This window comes from Astyanax mexicanus, chromosome 5 (genome assembly GCF_023375975.1).
Source record: "Astyanax mexicanus isolate ESR-SI-001 chromosome 5, AstMex3_surface, whole genome shotgun sequence".
NCBI classification, from domain to species: Eukaryota; Metazoa; Chordata; class Actinopteri; order Characiformes; family Acestrorhamphidae; genus Astyanax; species Astyanax mexicanus.
In genome coordinates, this window is record NC_064412.1 from 11,945,898 (window position 1) to 11,961,212 (window position 15,315).

Consider the following 15,315-nt stretch of genomic DNA (forward strand, 5'->3'; position numbering starts at 1 on the left):
TTCAGACACGACAAAAAAAACACCCCACATCAAAGAAAGCTGTATAAAATTTACTTTATAATTTTTTTTTGTTTAGTGAAGGTTAGTGCATACACTTCCTGGCCAAAAAATAAAGTCTCCACTTGGGTTTAACTAAGCAATTGATCTGGGGTTGCTGCTGCAGTGAGTCAGGTCCAGGATCAGCAACAGTATTTGCTGAAATAATGAGGTCAGCTGACTACCTGAATATAGTGAATAAAGAGCAGGTTATTCCATCATTTGTCTACCCTGATGGCACGACCATATTCCAAGATAACAATGTCAGGATTCATGGGGCTGGAATTGTGAAAGAGTGATTCAGGGAGCATGAGATCATCATTTTCACACATGGAGTCCAGACCTTAACCCCATAGAGAATCTTTGTAATGTGCTGGAGAATACTTTGTGCAGCGGTCAAATTCTAGCTTATCGAAACCATGCTACAGTGAATACGTATCACAAGCTAAGCTAAAGGCGTTCCAACGAATTATTGGAGTGTAACCTTTTTTTTTGGTGACATGTAGATTCCTATATGTAATATAATCTTGAACAATGTATTGTTGCAGAGTGTTTGTATGAAATGTAAACTACTATGAAGCAGTCACACAAAATAATGATTGTTTAAAATCAAAATATTGGATTCCATGATTTAGAAAAAAGTAAAAATGGTATTATGAAATACTTAATAAAATGTAACATGAATGAACTTAATACACGGTCATTTGGTGCAAATTCTTTATTCCTCTGGGATCATATTTGTTCATACACTTTGTAAAAAATAGTAATAAAGGCTTGGGGAAAGAGGCAGAGACTGAGAGTAAACTTTCTGTGACTGCATACAGTGTGTACCAGTTTTTGACACCAGGGGGCGCTATTCTGACCATTTCCAATCAGAGAAACAGGGACACTGAACACCACATCTGTAAACTGAAACTGTGGACCATACCAACACAGTGCTGCTTACTTTGGCAAAAACTTGATAATCAAATGACAGCACATTTACACGAGCCCACCTGGCAACACTGATTTTAGGAGACCTGCTACTGTGCTGACAGAACAAGGTGGCATGATACAGGTATCAAATTTGGACAAGAAAAAAAAAAGTGTACATGCAGCTGACCAATCAAACAAGAAGATCTCCAGAGTGGCGAGAGTTACTTGACGTTCATTTTTACAACAGCATCTGAAAGTGTCAAGCATTACGTGGTTATATGGCCTTCGGACCTCCAGGGGTTGTTTTCTGGACAGGGGTTACAACATTATGAATATAATAGGTATAATACAAAATTAAAAACAAAACATCATCCTCAAGAACAAATGCTTGCTTTGTGAAACTCATCAGAAGACTACAGAGATAAGAGAAAGAGGAAAATTAAAATTAGTCGACAGTAATCAATATATCCAACAATATTACATAAAAATGAACCATTTAACATTTGGCACAAATTAGGATCAAGACAGCAGACATCATTAACCGTAATTTAATATTATTAATAATAATATTAATAATAAAACTAAATGTAAAATAGAGTATAGACAATCTAATGAGATCATAAATGTTGCCTTAAAAATAATAAAATATGAAAATAAAGGCTTTAAACTCAAATTATCCACTATAAGGCAGAATTCAGCTTTCACGTACACAATGATGATCTTAATGATAAGCTCAAGCATGTAAATCTGGAAGTGGTTCACCACACCTGGCAGACTCAGTAATCAACCCAATGCTTTCTGTGCTTGCAGATCTGCTGGGGTCTTTCCATTTAATCAGGAAAAGCAACTTTTGGTTTAAAAATTAATAATAAAAAAGTTATTAAAGTTACTAAAGCTGGAAAACTAAAATCAACTGCTACATTAAAGCATGATTAAAAAATATGTGCATTATTGGAAATAATTGGAGAACTGCATTTAATCTATGTCCAGAAAACTCCCTCTGAGCATGGTGTGTGTAAGAGGTGCTGATTAAGACGGTGGAGGGGGGGATACATTTCTGACCCTGTGCACTGGTGTTGCAGGAGGTATTTGTTCAACAGCAAGGACTGTTTTTAAACCGATTAAAACAAGCTCGCAGCCTTTCGACCATACAGAAAAGGAGGCAGTCTCTTCAGCTGAGGTTGAACCTTGGCTTTTGTAAAAACAAAAACAAAAACAAAAACAAAAACAAAAAAATAAAATAAACATATGTTAGCACACTTGTCGTAGAAGCCTGTGCTCTAAGCTTGGCCCCAGCCTGGAGTTCAGGCCTGGGCCCCTCTCAGTTTGTTTCTTGGCTAGTAACGCGAGCAGAGGGTTGGCATGCCGGGTCAGGTCTAAGCATTCTGCATCTCTTTGCCGATCTTGTAGCTGAGGATCTTGTTCCAATCGATCTTGGTGCGAGTGACGGGAAGCTGCCGGCGTAAGGCCTTAAAGGTGGTGTCCGACATGGTCTGGTAGTTCTCACTGATTGCCGTCTGGGGGGGGGGGCAAAGAAAGCACTTAAGACTCTTTTGGTTTCACTGTTTTATGCACAATAAGGTATTTATTTTTTGCTTGTCATGGCAGAACAGTTAAACAATCCAATTAAATATTATGAAGAACATGAAAAGGACTGTTAATTCACAATTATTTAGTTTCATTGAGTGAATTCATTTAGTACCTGGTAATCGTTTTCTGCATTTTCAATAATCTTGACAAACTCATCTGCAGTCTGCTTTGCATTCTGTTAAAATGTTGTGAGAATAAAAAAAAAGAAGAAAAAAAAAAAAAAAAGCTTGAATAGACAATAGGGAATAAAGAACAACTTCAGTTTATAAAAGCAGCATTGTTTAGAATACAATAATAGTTAGCATATATACTTGTGTTTTTGCAATACCAATTTCTCACTCTCAGATACATTTCCTCTACAGCACGTGTGTGTGTGTATGGGCCTGGAGGAAGTTCAAGAGCTAACCACACTGAAAGTGTCTGTGTGAAATCTGCATGATAACCTGTTTTATCTGATCTACATAAGTTCTAAAGCCAGTTAAAGAACAATCTTTCTTTCCTGTCTAATCTGCAACTGTTTCTATAAATATATTGAACAATGACAACATCTCTGAGACAGGTGATTAAATACTAAATTACACAACCAATACTATCAATGCAGAATTTCCTGTCTATTAGAATCAATATTTTAACTATTTCTGGAACGAGACTGTTCAAGGCACGTGAAAGGTTTTAGCTCAGCTGTGTTTGTCACCATATATTTAGACAGTAATTTGTGACCATTTCTCTTAATCAACAGTATAGAAATTCAGTGGTAGTTACTCACAGAAATGACAATAGATTCTTGAATGTCTTTGTGGCTGACCAGCTGCACATTGCCGTCTTCATAATAATGCACCTGGATTTTCAGCACACCCACCACCTGAGCTGTGGCCTGAGACACACTGAACTTCCACTCTGACCGGCAGCGGCCATTCCTGTGAAACAGAAGAGACGCTAAGCTCAATGCTGTGAAGAAAAGGTTAATGCTGCACTTCACACAAGTGGAAATTGTCCAGTGTAGAACTTCTCACTTCCCACCTCAAGGTGTTTACACAACTTCAGCTGTAAGAGTGTGGTAAAGTTAAGTATGCTGAAAACATTTACCAAGAATCCCCTTTTATTTTTACACAATGGGCAAATGGGGTTGTTCTTTATGTACATTTCTGCTGATGCAAATACTTATTCCAATGCTGATTTATACAATTTTACTACCATGTTTTTTGCACTATAATGCACACTTAAAATCCTATAATTTTTTGTTTTTAAATCCTCATTGTACATTGCATTCTGGTGCACCTTGTGCACCTGTTCTACCAGTCAGGTATTAAGGAGCAGTAAAGCCACTCTGCTAAAGTACAGCGTTATACAGCAGTTTTAAATTAGTTCTCCAGCTCAGAGACAGACTGGAGCATTATAAGCATTTGCATTATCAGTAAACCGCGCTGAGCACTAGCTCTTTTGCCGTTCAGAAATAAGTATTATTGTCCTGTAGCCTGCTGCCCACCTTGGGTAGCACTGCTGGAGCAGCATTAGCATTACCAGCTAACTGTGCCAACTGTGCTCTTTCTTTATTCAGAGTCAAGTATATCTAACTGTAGCCTGCATGTTTACCACGTTAAAACAAACTATGTGGGATGAACTGCAAGCTAATAACCATCCTGGCTTACTGAGAACTACAGTTTTGTTTACTTAGCTTAGCTTAGCTTAACAGGTCTCGCCACCCAGCGACAAGACCTGCTAAATTATTAGGAAAACATGGCGACACCCCTGTGCCTTTCTAGTGCTGCACAATGTGCCTTATAATCTAGTGCGCCTTACAGTGCAAAAAATACGGTAATTACAAAATTATTATATAATTATGGTACAAAACCTGAGACTATAATAACCTGCTTTAGGCTTATACACAAACATTACTAATGCAGAATACATTCTGAAATACAGTCAGAAGCGAAGCATTATCAGAATATTATTTTCTTCTCTATGCTTTTCTGGAGTTCACTGACTTACTGACTACAGTTTAAGTGAAACAAACAAGTCCTGATCTGACACTGATATTTAGTTTTCTTTTTTGTTTGTTTTTTATATACATGATCAATGTGATCTTTGCTATTAGCATGCATTCTTAATACACACAACACATCATTCACACAACTGTAAACCCTAAAGGCAGTTAAAACAGCTGGAAACATGATCTTGTTCAATGGGAAGTGTCATGTTAGTGTCATCATGGAACTTGACATAAAACAGCATAATACTCAAAAAAGCATGAACTGTTGTGAAATATAAGTGACAGAGAGCCAAGCTAACCGTACCAGAAGTTTTTGGGTTGAAACTGATGTCCTTCGATGCATGCTATGATCGTTTGCTGGCCATCAATGGTTTTCCCATAAACCTACAGGAAATAAGACAGAGAAATGACCTATCCCAGCAGGAGCTTCAAAAGGGTCATGGGAAACAAACACATGGTCTGCGGAAAGGGATGGAAACATTAACCACACTGTATAGGAAGATTTAGACAGAGCTAAGCACACCATAAGTACAACCCCCTGGGAAATGTGAAGAGTGGTTTGAAATTTAAGAAACTTAGATATTGTTCCTGGTCCTGGTCCTAAAGCCGGAGCTCACTCACTGTGCACACTCCAGTGGGATAGTGGTCTTTGATGTAGGCCCTCAGAGCGGTGTCGCATGCCTCTCTCCACGACTCCAAAGCTGCCTCACCCTCATGAGGCTTTGGGTCACTTGCCTCTTTCTTCAGATGATCGAATTTAAATGAAAGTTTGTTCCGAGGGTCGAAGAAGCGCCCGTTTCCCAGGTCTCCATGCTCTGTGATCAACACCTGAAAATGTTAAAAAGATTTTAGCACAACATTACCAATAAAAACTCATTCAAATATCAAATTTATGGAAGCTAATACCCCACCTTTTGGTACTGCCTGGGGTAAGAGACTTTTTAAAAGGGCTTTGATACTGATTAAAACGTAAATTATAACAGAATACAGTATTTAGCAAATCTCACAGAACCATATTTTATTCACAACAGATGTTGAAAGTAGAAACATTTGAGATGGCTCAACAAAAGGCTACATAAAAAAAAGTAATTGATACTAATAATAATAATAAAAAAAAAACTAAAATAGAAGCAGTTGTAATTTGTCGCCAACTCACATTACTAGGTATAAAATGATCATTTTCAAAAGGTAGAGTCTCTTAAAGGCATAGACGGGAAGACATTTACCAATCTTTACCAAAACTGTGTCTCTAAAATTGTAAAACAATTTATCAAAAAATGATCTTTAACAAACAATTGTGAAGACTTTGAATATCCCACCATCTACAGTACATTATATCATCAAATGATAGAGAAACTGCATGTGGGAAAATGTCAAAGGTTATAATTGGATGCTGGTATGCTTGTATATACACAAGCCATAACTGTTAACATTTTATATCTTGCCATTTAATGTTTTATTGGCATGTGCAGTCATTTCATATGCATGTGTCATGAAAGCAATATAAATATGTGAATTACCTGATCTTCCTTAACTTTGATGGGGGTAAACTGATCCATATTATACTGGGCAAAGGCACTGTTTTACAGAGAGAAAGAAAATGTTTTATTAGGATCTCTGTCAATAACTGTAATTAACAATTGTTTCAGTGTAACATGCAGTTCTAACCCCTAGCTCTGAAAAAAGTGTGTCATTAATGCAGACTCCTTCACACTTCATATCAGATCAAAAAGAGGAAGCAGGTGAACTTTTGCTTTCAACTGAGACAGAACTGACATTTGAGAAAGCTTTTAAAACAAAAGGGTAGTTTATCAGAACTAGCCATTACGGAAACTAAGATTTTCCTTTAATAGCAGCATGTGAACCATAGCCAGGCTGTCCCACAAAGAGCAACACTGATTCCACAATGAATGGACATCTAAAGAGAGCCAGCTCTGAACTGTGTGGGAACTGATCTGTACGCTGCCTTGTGGTGATCATTTTCACATTTTGTAGCAATAATCGGTATGTTAATCTAGATATTTGTGAAGATCGTGTGAATTTTTTTGGTGTTATTTTGAAGGTAGTAGTGTTATATAGGGACATCCTGATCTGATCCAGTGACTTTGGATCCGTGCCAATCCAGGCATTTACAGGTATCAGCTTTTCAAGTTTTTATCCAGCATTCTTTTGCTTCCTATATGTGCCATAAACAGATCTTTGCATTGAGGAATGCTGCAAGGACCTACTTAAAAAATAATAATAAATAAACTACTCCAGACAGTGTTCATTTGTGGCCTTAGTTACATAACTTATGCACCATTTAAGGTGGAACGGAAGGTTTGAGTAAGAGGACCATTTTAGCATAAGTTCAGTTTTTTGTCCAAGCTAACAAAACCACTCAGTTTGATTGTAATTGTGTCAATGAGAGAGATATTGAATTATGACTGGTTAGAAGGTAAACCATAGTGCAAATGGTCTGCTCTGCTATTCCTTACTTAACCAGCACTATACAGAAACCTCAAAACTGAGAGGATTTGACTTCCGTATTTTAATGGAACCGGGAGTTGAATAGTCACATGGATCAGTCAGACTGGATAATAAGATAATAGTTCACCAAAATACAGTACTTTTACTACTTTTTTCTAGTGTTACTTAACAGCAAGAAACCACTGATACAATTGTAATGTTATGTGATGTAATTTTAAAACTGAACAAAGTAAATACTTACTGAGCTGCCCCTTCTCTGAGCAGATTGTCATTGTTGAGCAATAACCGCACATCTAGAACCACAAGAAAGTATATTTAGTTTAAATTATGATTATGACACTTCAATATCATGCACTGCACTAATTTTATGATCCAGTCTTTCTACCCTTTCCCTCAAAACCTTTGCAATTTCTATTGTGGAATTACCAAACCCCAATAGTCTGAGACAGGTTAGAGCTGAAACCACTGCCCCATTCACTGCTGGGTGAATATATTTGCTGCTGAATCACTCTGTAGTTCCACCCCACTGCTCACCATTGAATACTTCGTTGAACTCTCCTGGTGGAGCATGGATAACAAAATTGGCTGCGATGCGGACCTGCACAAAAAGGAGAGAGATAAAGAGAGTGGGTGAGTGAGAAAGAGAAAGAGATAAACGTTGAAAAAAAGAGAGACAAAGAACAAGAAAGACAAAGCAAGAAAGACTTTAGCATGTTTATTATGCTATAGATGTCATTCAAAACACTTTGTCAGCTATTAAAAGTTAAGGCCTGTCTCATGGTTTGTCTGTTCTAACATGGTCACAGTAGGGTGAGTTTGGAGACCCCGCAGTTTGACCCAGGCTCATCTACAGTGAAAGGTGTTCAGTGTGCAGCTCTATGGGCCACTCCTTAGAAGGGCGAGGGCTTTTCTTAGCAATGAAAGCCGAGGGGGCCTGGGACACTCCCCTCCCCTCTGGCACCAGGGCTACAGAGAGCAAAGGGAGCGGCCTGAATGTGGCATTTTTCCAAAGGTCTGCAGGAGCAGTCCTCTCTCCTTTCTGTCTTTTTTGAGCATTTCCAAGATCAGTTTCACTTATTTATCCAATTACAAGACAAACCAAAGACGAAAATCAGAGGAATAGGGCAAGTTTGCTCAGCTTATAGAGAAACAAAAATATGCTAAATATCTGAGAAGTTCTAAAAAGTTTGATCATTTAGATTGTTTTACTTTAGTAGGCTGTAGTAGGCTGAACAGGTGGATTTCACAAATTAACTCTCATTTTATTTGACACAGATTGCATTTACATACACAATAATCTAATAACTGCAGATTGTTTTTCAGTAAACAAGTCAACAATTTACATTTCAATTTACACCAGAGTAATCAGATAATAGGAAAAAACTTTAGGTTTACATAAGCAAGACAATAATTGGATTTAAAATTTGTAACAAGCTAATAAATTCACAATAGCATGGCGTAAGATTCAGATTTCCTGCTGTGGTGTTTTTGTAAACATTGACCCACTTTACCAGCACAAGTTTCCAACAGTATTCAGTGCTGCCCTTCATACAGGATTCTCAATACTGATGCATATAAACAGATATATGTTAGGTCTGTGTGCGTGTGCAGACTAAGAAAACGAAGAAAAAGAATTCAGAGTAAGTGTAAACATGTACTGAAAAATCTGATTACTATGCTAAAATCCAGCTCCTGTTATCAGATTTCTTAAACAGATCTCTATTTCTAAGCAATCACATTATGCTGTTTACAACTGCAGAAATCCTATTCTAATTCCTGGATTATTACGCGCATTTGAACACACTCAAAACTTAGCTTCCATATAGAGACTGACTGGACTGGGAACAATACTGGTTTAGATTTTTTTTTTAAACAGTGTTTGTGTTTCTTCAAACTCCTTGATTTTAATAGTGTAACTGCATGTAGTGTCTTTTTATTTTTTGCATTACGCATTAGTGCTGGGTGATATGGGAAAATCATATATCACGATATGGATTTTTTTATATCACGATAACAATATATATTATGATATACCATATTTAAGTATGTTTTCAGTTATTCTTCGAAAAATTACAATAATATCATTGCTTACTGTTTTCCAACTTTAATTCAAAAGTGACATTAAACCCAACTTTTACAAATGAGAATTACTACCTTTTAGTGCCGCAATATATATGTATCAAATGAAAACAGATGAGGTAGATGCAGTAGGTCATTTTTTTCTAAAGAACAATGCGTCTCCATTATTCAGCTTTAATGAGTTTAATAATGTAAAGCATGTCGCAAACCGGCGTGTCCGCGCGTGTCCGTCAAATAACGTAAAGCAGCGCCATGTCGCAAAGCCACATTATAAAGCTTTTTTTTGCGAATGTTACTTTATTACTTATATAAACCGAGTTTATGCAAAGTGACCACGCCAATACATTTTATCGTAGTCTACTTTATACATTTGCATGAAAATAAATTACTGTAGAAACGATAGGGACGATAGAAGGTAAGTAGCACAATAGACACTTTTCTATCGTCCTCAGGATATTTATCGTCATATCGCACAGCACTGTGAAACACTTGGCATCAGCATCAAAGCTGAAAGAATGGTATCACAACCACATTATTTAGTTCCTCTGTGTGGAGTTCACAGTCATTTCTGACTTCCCCTATTCCATACATCAGGTTATTTAATCGCTTGGCTTCTTACATGTTTAAAACTGTTTGCTTAAGTATTTCACAAAGGAAGAGCCAATGATCTGCACCCAAGTTTGCACCCAATGATCTGCACCCAAGTTTGCACCCAATGATCTGCACCCAAGTTTTTCCACTCACATGTACACCTGTACTCTGTGACGTGACAATAAAAATCTCGAATCTTGAATCTTGATCAGTCAGTAATGCTTTTTCTTCACTTATTAGGAGGAGAATGTGATGCATAGTTAAGCGTTCTGATATGTCATGAATAAAACTGCATGAAAGTGAGTCTCAAAATATTTTAAACTTTACAGAAGAAGGAAAAACCTTCCCAACTTTTACTGAAATCTAAAAAGACTTTATGCTGGAGACTTTATATTGGTCTATTAATTGTGAAATACAATGTAAAACAAAAAACAAACACTTGTTTAACACAATATGTGTAACACAATATGTCATTTGAGCATAGTCAACACAATGTGCGCATCACAATAGTCACACTACAGGATGGGCAATGTAAGCCAAATTAGACCATACATAAACTGAACAACTTGCACAATACAACAACAATTAGACCATGCTACAAATTGTTTGATACAAAATTATATTTTGTACTGTCTCATAAATATCTATTTAATATCTTAATATATAGATTTTTTCCAATATCATGCAGCCCTCACTTAAAATACATACAAACAAAAAAACTAAAAGTCTATCTTCAACCATGTCAATTACAATTATTCATTGTTTGTTCTGAAACACATGACCGGTAGCAATGTCATCACCGTGACATTCTGTCTATATCTTGCAGTGCTGGTAAACTGCAGATGCAACCTCTGTTCTGTGAACACAAGTGAGAAAACAGTTGTTGTTTGAAACCACAAACACTTCTAGATCTGGGCTAAGAAGTAGAGCACTCTGATGCCAAACGCACCACCGTGACTCCACTTTCAGCTTTAATATTTACATAAAACTGAAAATGCACTCAAAATCCACTGTTCATCCATCTGTCATGGAAAGCATTATCATACATCAACAAGCACTCTTTTTTTAAAAGGCCACAGTAATCAATAATGCCCATCAAGCTCATCGCATAGACTTTACTAGCCTGTTAGCTACCTTGTGAAATGGATTTGTTGAGAAATTTCAGCAATAATTGCACAAAAAAAGCTTTCTGCATTGTATATTTCATCAGAAACGTCAGTGTCAATTCCAAAAATAGCTTTGACTGAAGTTAACTTGGAACTTCCACATTCATGTTAAACAAACTGCCTGAAGAAACTGAAGACAATTTCTCCATCAGTAGTCTTTCACCCTTCTCATGAAGAAGAACCTACCTAAATCTCACACACCTCATTCAGCCAATTATAGACTTCAGTATCTAATTCGTTGCTTTCAAAGTCTGAGGGAAGAAATGCCCTCAATGAGCTGTTTATAATTTTAAAATCAAAATAGTGTACATTATAACAGCAGGGTTGCCAATATAGCTACACTTTATCAGTGCTGAGGCAAATGACAGCAAACACACTCTTACACTCTTACATAAGCATATTGTAAATATCAGCACTGGAGAATGCTGGCCAACTGCATGTTCCATAATAAAGACCAAGTAAATAATCCAGATCCAGATCAATGTAACCCCTTTTTAAATGATACACTACTAGTGATTTCTGTTAGTGCTATATCCGCAATCAACTCAATCTAAGCATATTGTGCATCATTAAAATATTTAGCATGGTACACTGAAATAGTGTCATACTGTCCAAACCTAGTTTCAACTAATTAAACTTCGAACAAAGCTAAATATTTTGTTACATTCTGGGTATTCAAAAAAAAGTGTCCTTAAACATTACAAGTGAACTGGAATGCACCACAGGAAAGGATTTTTAGTTTAGTTATTTTATCATTAGGCTTATTGAGTACAATTTAACTTTTAATCTCCTAACTATGTTGATTGTTTTCTTTTTAAACGTTTGTTTTTACCAAAATTGAATTAGATAAATTCAGTAAGCAGATCACTTTTTTTATTGTTTGCATAAGAATTAATATTTTATGGTTAAAATCCTGATGTAACATAAATAACACAACAACAATTTCATATAAGCATGTCCCTAATATATTTTTTGCTCCGGACTCCAAGTCTGAGTCATTGATTTTTATCTGCCAATACAGAGTCCCAATCCAAGAGTCCCGAGAAGAAGAGAAGAAGAAAGAACACATCCAAGTTGTCTCTTAAGGTTTTTTAAATGAATGTTTAATTATTATTGAAACAATGGTATCAAAATATACAATTTTATCAGACACAAACTAAATAGCCATTTTCATTTACATATACATATTTTCTTAAATAAAAGCAACGCTGCTTGTTCACACCGAATATGCACAAGAAAGCCTTAATGACACGACTAGCACTTGTCTACTGTTTCTAAGCAATATGTAGTGTTTACAGAATCGATGTATGGGTAAGATAGCATTACTTTATGATAAATCAGTGACCCAGATCTTTTTCCCACAATTTTTTCCCCGATCCTTTGAATATGAAGTGAATATGTAGTGAAATTAGGGGACATCACTAATTTCATTACTTTCATTTCTTGACATTTTGTTCCAGAACCCAGGTCAGAACTAGGTATTTGGAACTTAAATCATTTTAATAAAGCGCTTGAATGGTTAAAATGGTTGGAGCAGATCAGTAGAAGCAAATAAACACTTTTAAAATGAGCATGTTTTATCTTAGCACTCACACATTCTATAAATAAGGTGAGATGAAAAAATACAGAATCTCTCAGGATGTTTCATTATACGTCACTTAGTGAAATTATGAGTTAAAAAAAAGTTACTGAAAAAGTGCTAGAAGGAACTTCTTTTAAAGGGTCTGCGACACAGTCTCTGTCACCAGTTTTTTTGGAAACACTGTGCATGCCTTCTTGCAATATATAAAGACTACCCATACATAACAAAACAAACCAAAAAAACACTCAGAATGAAAGGCCAAATGTTTGAATATCTTACTTTCCTGCCTAAGAGTGAGTAGATTGAAAACTCCTAGCTGACTCTTATATAATTCATCTGGTTAACTCCCTTTTATGAGAAGAGGAAGGAAGTCAGTAGTGTTCGATACAGTTCAAGGGCACTTCCTTGAAGCTGTAAAACTGACTGTTTTAAGCAGTGTGTGTGAAAATCAAAATGTGCTTACTAGATTAGGCTACTAAATCTAAACAACTAAAATCCACAATAATCAGCATCATGCTGTATATTCATTTGTTTTCCACAGAGCAGCTGCATTTGCATCAACTCTGAAAATGGAATAATAGATGTGATGAGAAACAGGGAGACTATTAAGGTCTAGGCATTGGTAATGCTCACTGATCTCAGAGGGAGAAGCATTAGTTAATTACAGTGTGGACTAGTGCAGTGGAGCAGTGTGGGCTCTCCAGAGCAAAGCAGAGCATATCTGAAATACCTCTGCCTTCCTTCTACTGGTCTCTACATGATGACTCTAACCACATGACTTTTGCAAGCTTTACAGCGGCGAGGGCGGGGGGGAGGGGGGATGTTAAAGCTCGGAACAGCGGCCTACATGCAGTAGAGTGCTGGTGGAGGGTGGATGATTAACCGCTGGAAGAGCCAAGTGCCTGCACCAGCACGCCCAGTCAGGGCTGGGTCAATAAGGGCCAGCTGAGAATACAAACAAGAAGTCATGGGCGCCTGAAGAGTGAACAAACACTGTGTCGTTTATGTGTTAAAAACAGCACAGAATTAGTTTAGACGACAGCTAAAGGCTCTTAACGTTTTCATATTTTTATTTTTAGGAGGGAAAAGGACAAGTCTCAGGGTTTTTTCGTTTTTTCCCCGTTCCACCTTAACCAGAAGAGCAGCAAGTACATTAAATGTGTATATATGCGCCTGAAGGGAACTGCTGTACCTTTTAAGGTGGACGGGAAATTAATTATTAATAATAAAAACAAAGAAATAAAAACACATGAGAAACATGCTTCCTTTCCACAGCTGTTATTGCAATGACGTTAGAGGGTATAAACCAGGCAGGTCTACTGTTTTATCTAGGTCAAATAACTTAGACCTAGCATAATACATTGAGTAGAAATTGCTTGTAAAGGTAGTGGAAAAAAGACAAGAATTAAGTTTTTTTTTTCCCCAGTTCCACCTTGACTACAGAAACAGCAAATATACAGAATGTGTAACTTATATGCGCCTGAAGGAAACTGCTGTAACCTTTTAAGGTGGAATGGAAAATAAATTACCTAATAATAAAATGTAAAAATATAAAAACACTCATACACCAAACCTACGAGTTGACTAGCTACCTATATAAACTAGTTTAACAATGATCAGACAAAACTCAGTTTTTGTTTGTTTTTCCCGTTCCACCTTAACTAGAGCAGCAGCAAGTAACTTATATAGAATGTGTACATACGCCTAAAGGGAACTGCTGTACCTTTTAAGGTGGAACGGAATAATAATTAGTACTGATAAAAAGTTAAAAATAAAAAACAGATAACCAACACTCAATGAAAGCATAAGAGACAAGCTTACTTTCCACGGGTATTAACGTTATCTAACTACGTTACAATGCGGTTAGAGGGTAGAAACCAGGCCAACTTGGTTAAAATAACTCAACATATAGCTAGCATATAACGTAAATACATTGTGTTAAAAATGCTTCTAAAAGTAGAAAACATATATAGCATAATGAACAGATACCCCAAATGTAGAAACCTGTAAACTAGATAGCAAGCTAACTAGCTAATGATCAGACAAAACTTAGTTAACTTAAATCTGAACCGCCCACTTTAAAACGCCAGGATACACCCTAACCACACAAGCTAGCTAGGCTAACCTATGTTAGCTAGCTTGTTAGACACCACAGATTATTTAATAAAGCACTTTAGACAACTTTAAAACACAACACAGTGCCGAGACAACGGTCCCACTCTGCTGATTTAACCTAAATACATTAAAATACCACATTAAACTGATCACCGCTCGCTGCCTTCAGATCATATTACCATATTACGGCTGCTGCTACTGCTTGGGTTCACTAGTTGTCTTAGCAAGCTGTTTTTACCAACCAGAAACAAAGCACTGCTTAATACCACAACTGCAAGAAGCCCCGGCTTCAAAGAGAAACCAAACTAAGAGTTCACACGTGAAAAACAGAGGATAATAAGTTAAAAAGTTTCAATTTTTAGCCTCATACCTTCTCCTCATCAGTGAGCTGCTCCTCAAAGTCTGCCATCTTGGCTCAACTGGACCAGCCCAGAGCCGGTGTTTGGCGAGCCCTCCCACTTGTTTGTTTCCCCGTTATAGCAGATTATGACTGCAAACGCTAGAGGGCGCCCGCGAGGGAGTCCTCAATGAATGGGTTGAATGGAGCTAAACTGCTAAAATGTTTATTTTAAAAACGAGTCTAATTAATAGTCCTGAATATTCCTTTAATTTTAGAAAGTACAATAAAACGTTTTACTAAAAAAGTAAAGAAAACGTACCTGCATGTTTCTCATATTTTACATAAATAGTGTTATAAGCGGTAAAGACGCTAGCATTATTGCTAGTGTGTGCTATCTTAACCCAGTATCAGGCCAGGATTATTACACAAATTAATCTTGAGG

At 36.7% G+C, this 15,315-nt stretch overlaps 1 protein-coding gene across 1 annotated transcript; it reads right to left on the reverse strand.

Moving 5' to 3' along the window:
• Nucleotides 1-739: 739 nt before the first annotated feature.
• On the reverse strand, nucleotides 740-14,982 carry capza1a (capping actin protein of muscle Z-line subunit alpha 1a). Its single transcript, XM_007243206.4, has 9 exons — nucleotides 14,904-14,982; nucleotides 7,535-7,598; nucleotides 7,242-7,293; nucleotides 6,052-6,109; nucleotides 5,153-5,359; nucleotides 4,836-4,915; nucleotides 3,308-3,458; nucleotides 2,654-2,716; nucleotides 740-2,468 (listed from the first exon to the last, which is right to left on the reverse strand). Exons 1-9 carry the CDS (start codon nucleotides 14,940-14,942, stop codon nucleotides 2,328-2,330), a joined length of 855 nt encoding a protein of 284 aa, XP_007243268.1. The 5' UTR covers nucleotides 14,943-14,982; the 3' UTR covers nucleotides 740-2,327.
• Nucleotides 14,983-15,315: the final 333 nt, after the last annotated feature.

Coding starts and splice junctions, on each gene's coding strand:
- capza1a (XM_007243206.4), bottom strand. CDS start 14,942: ATGGCAGACTTTGAGGAGCAGCTCACTGATGAGGAGAAG. Junction 4,916..5,152: donor ATCCCACTGGAGTGTGCACA/GTGAGTGAGCTC, acceptor TATTTCCTGTAG/GTTTATGGGAAAACCATTGA. Junction 2,469..2,653: donor ATGCAGAAAACGATTACCAG/GTACTAAATGAA, acceptor CCCCCCCCCCAG/ACGGCAATCAGTGAGAACTA.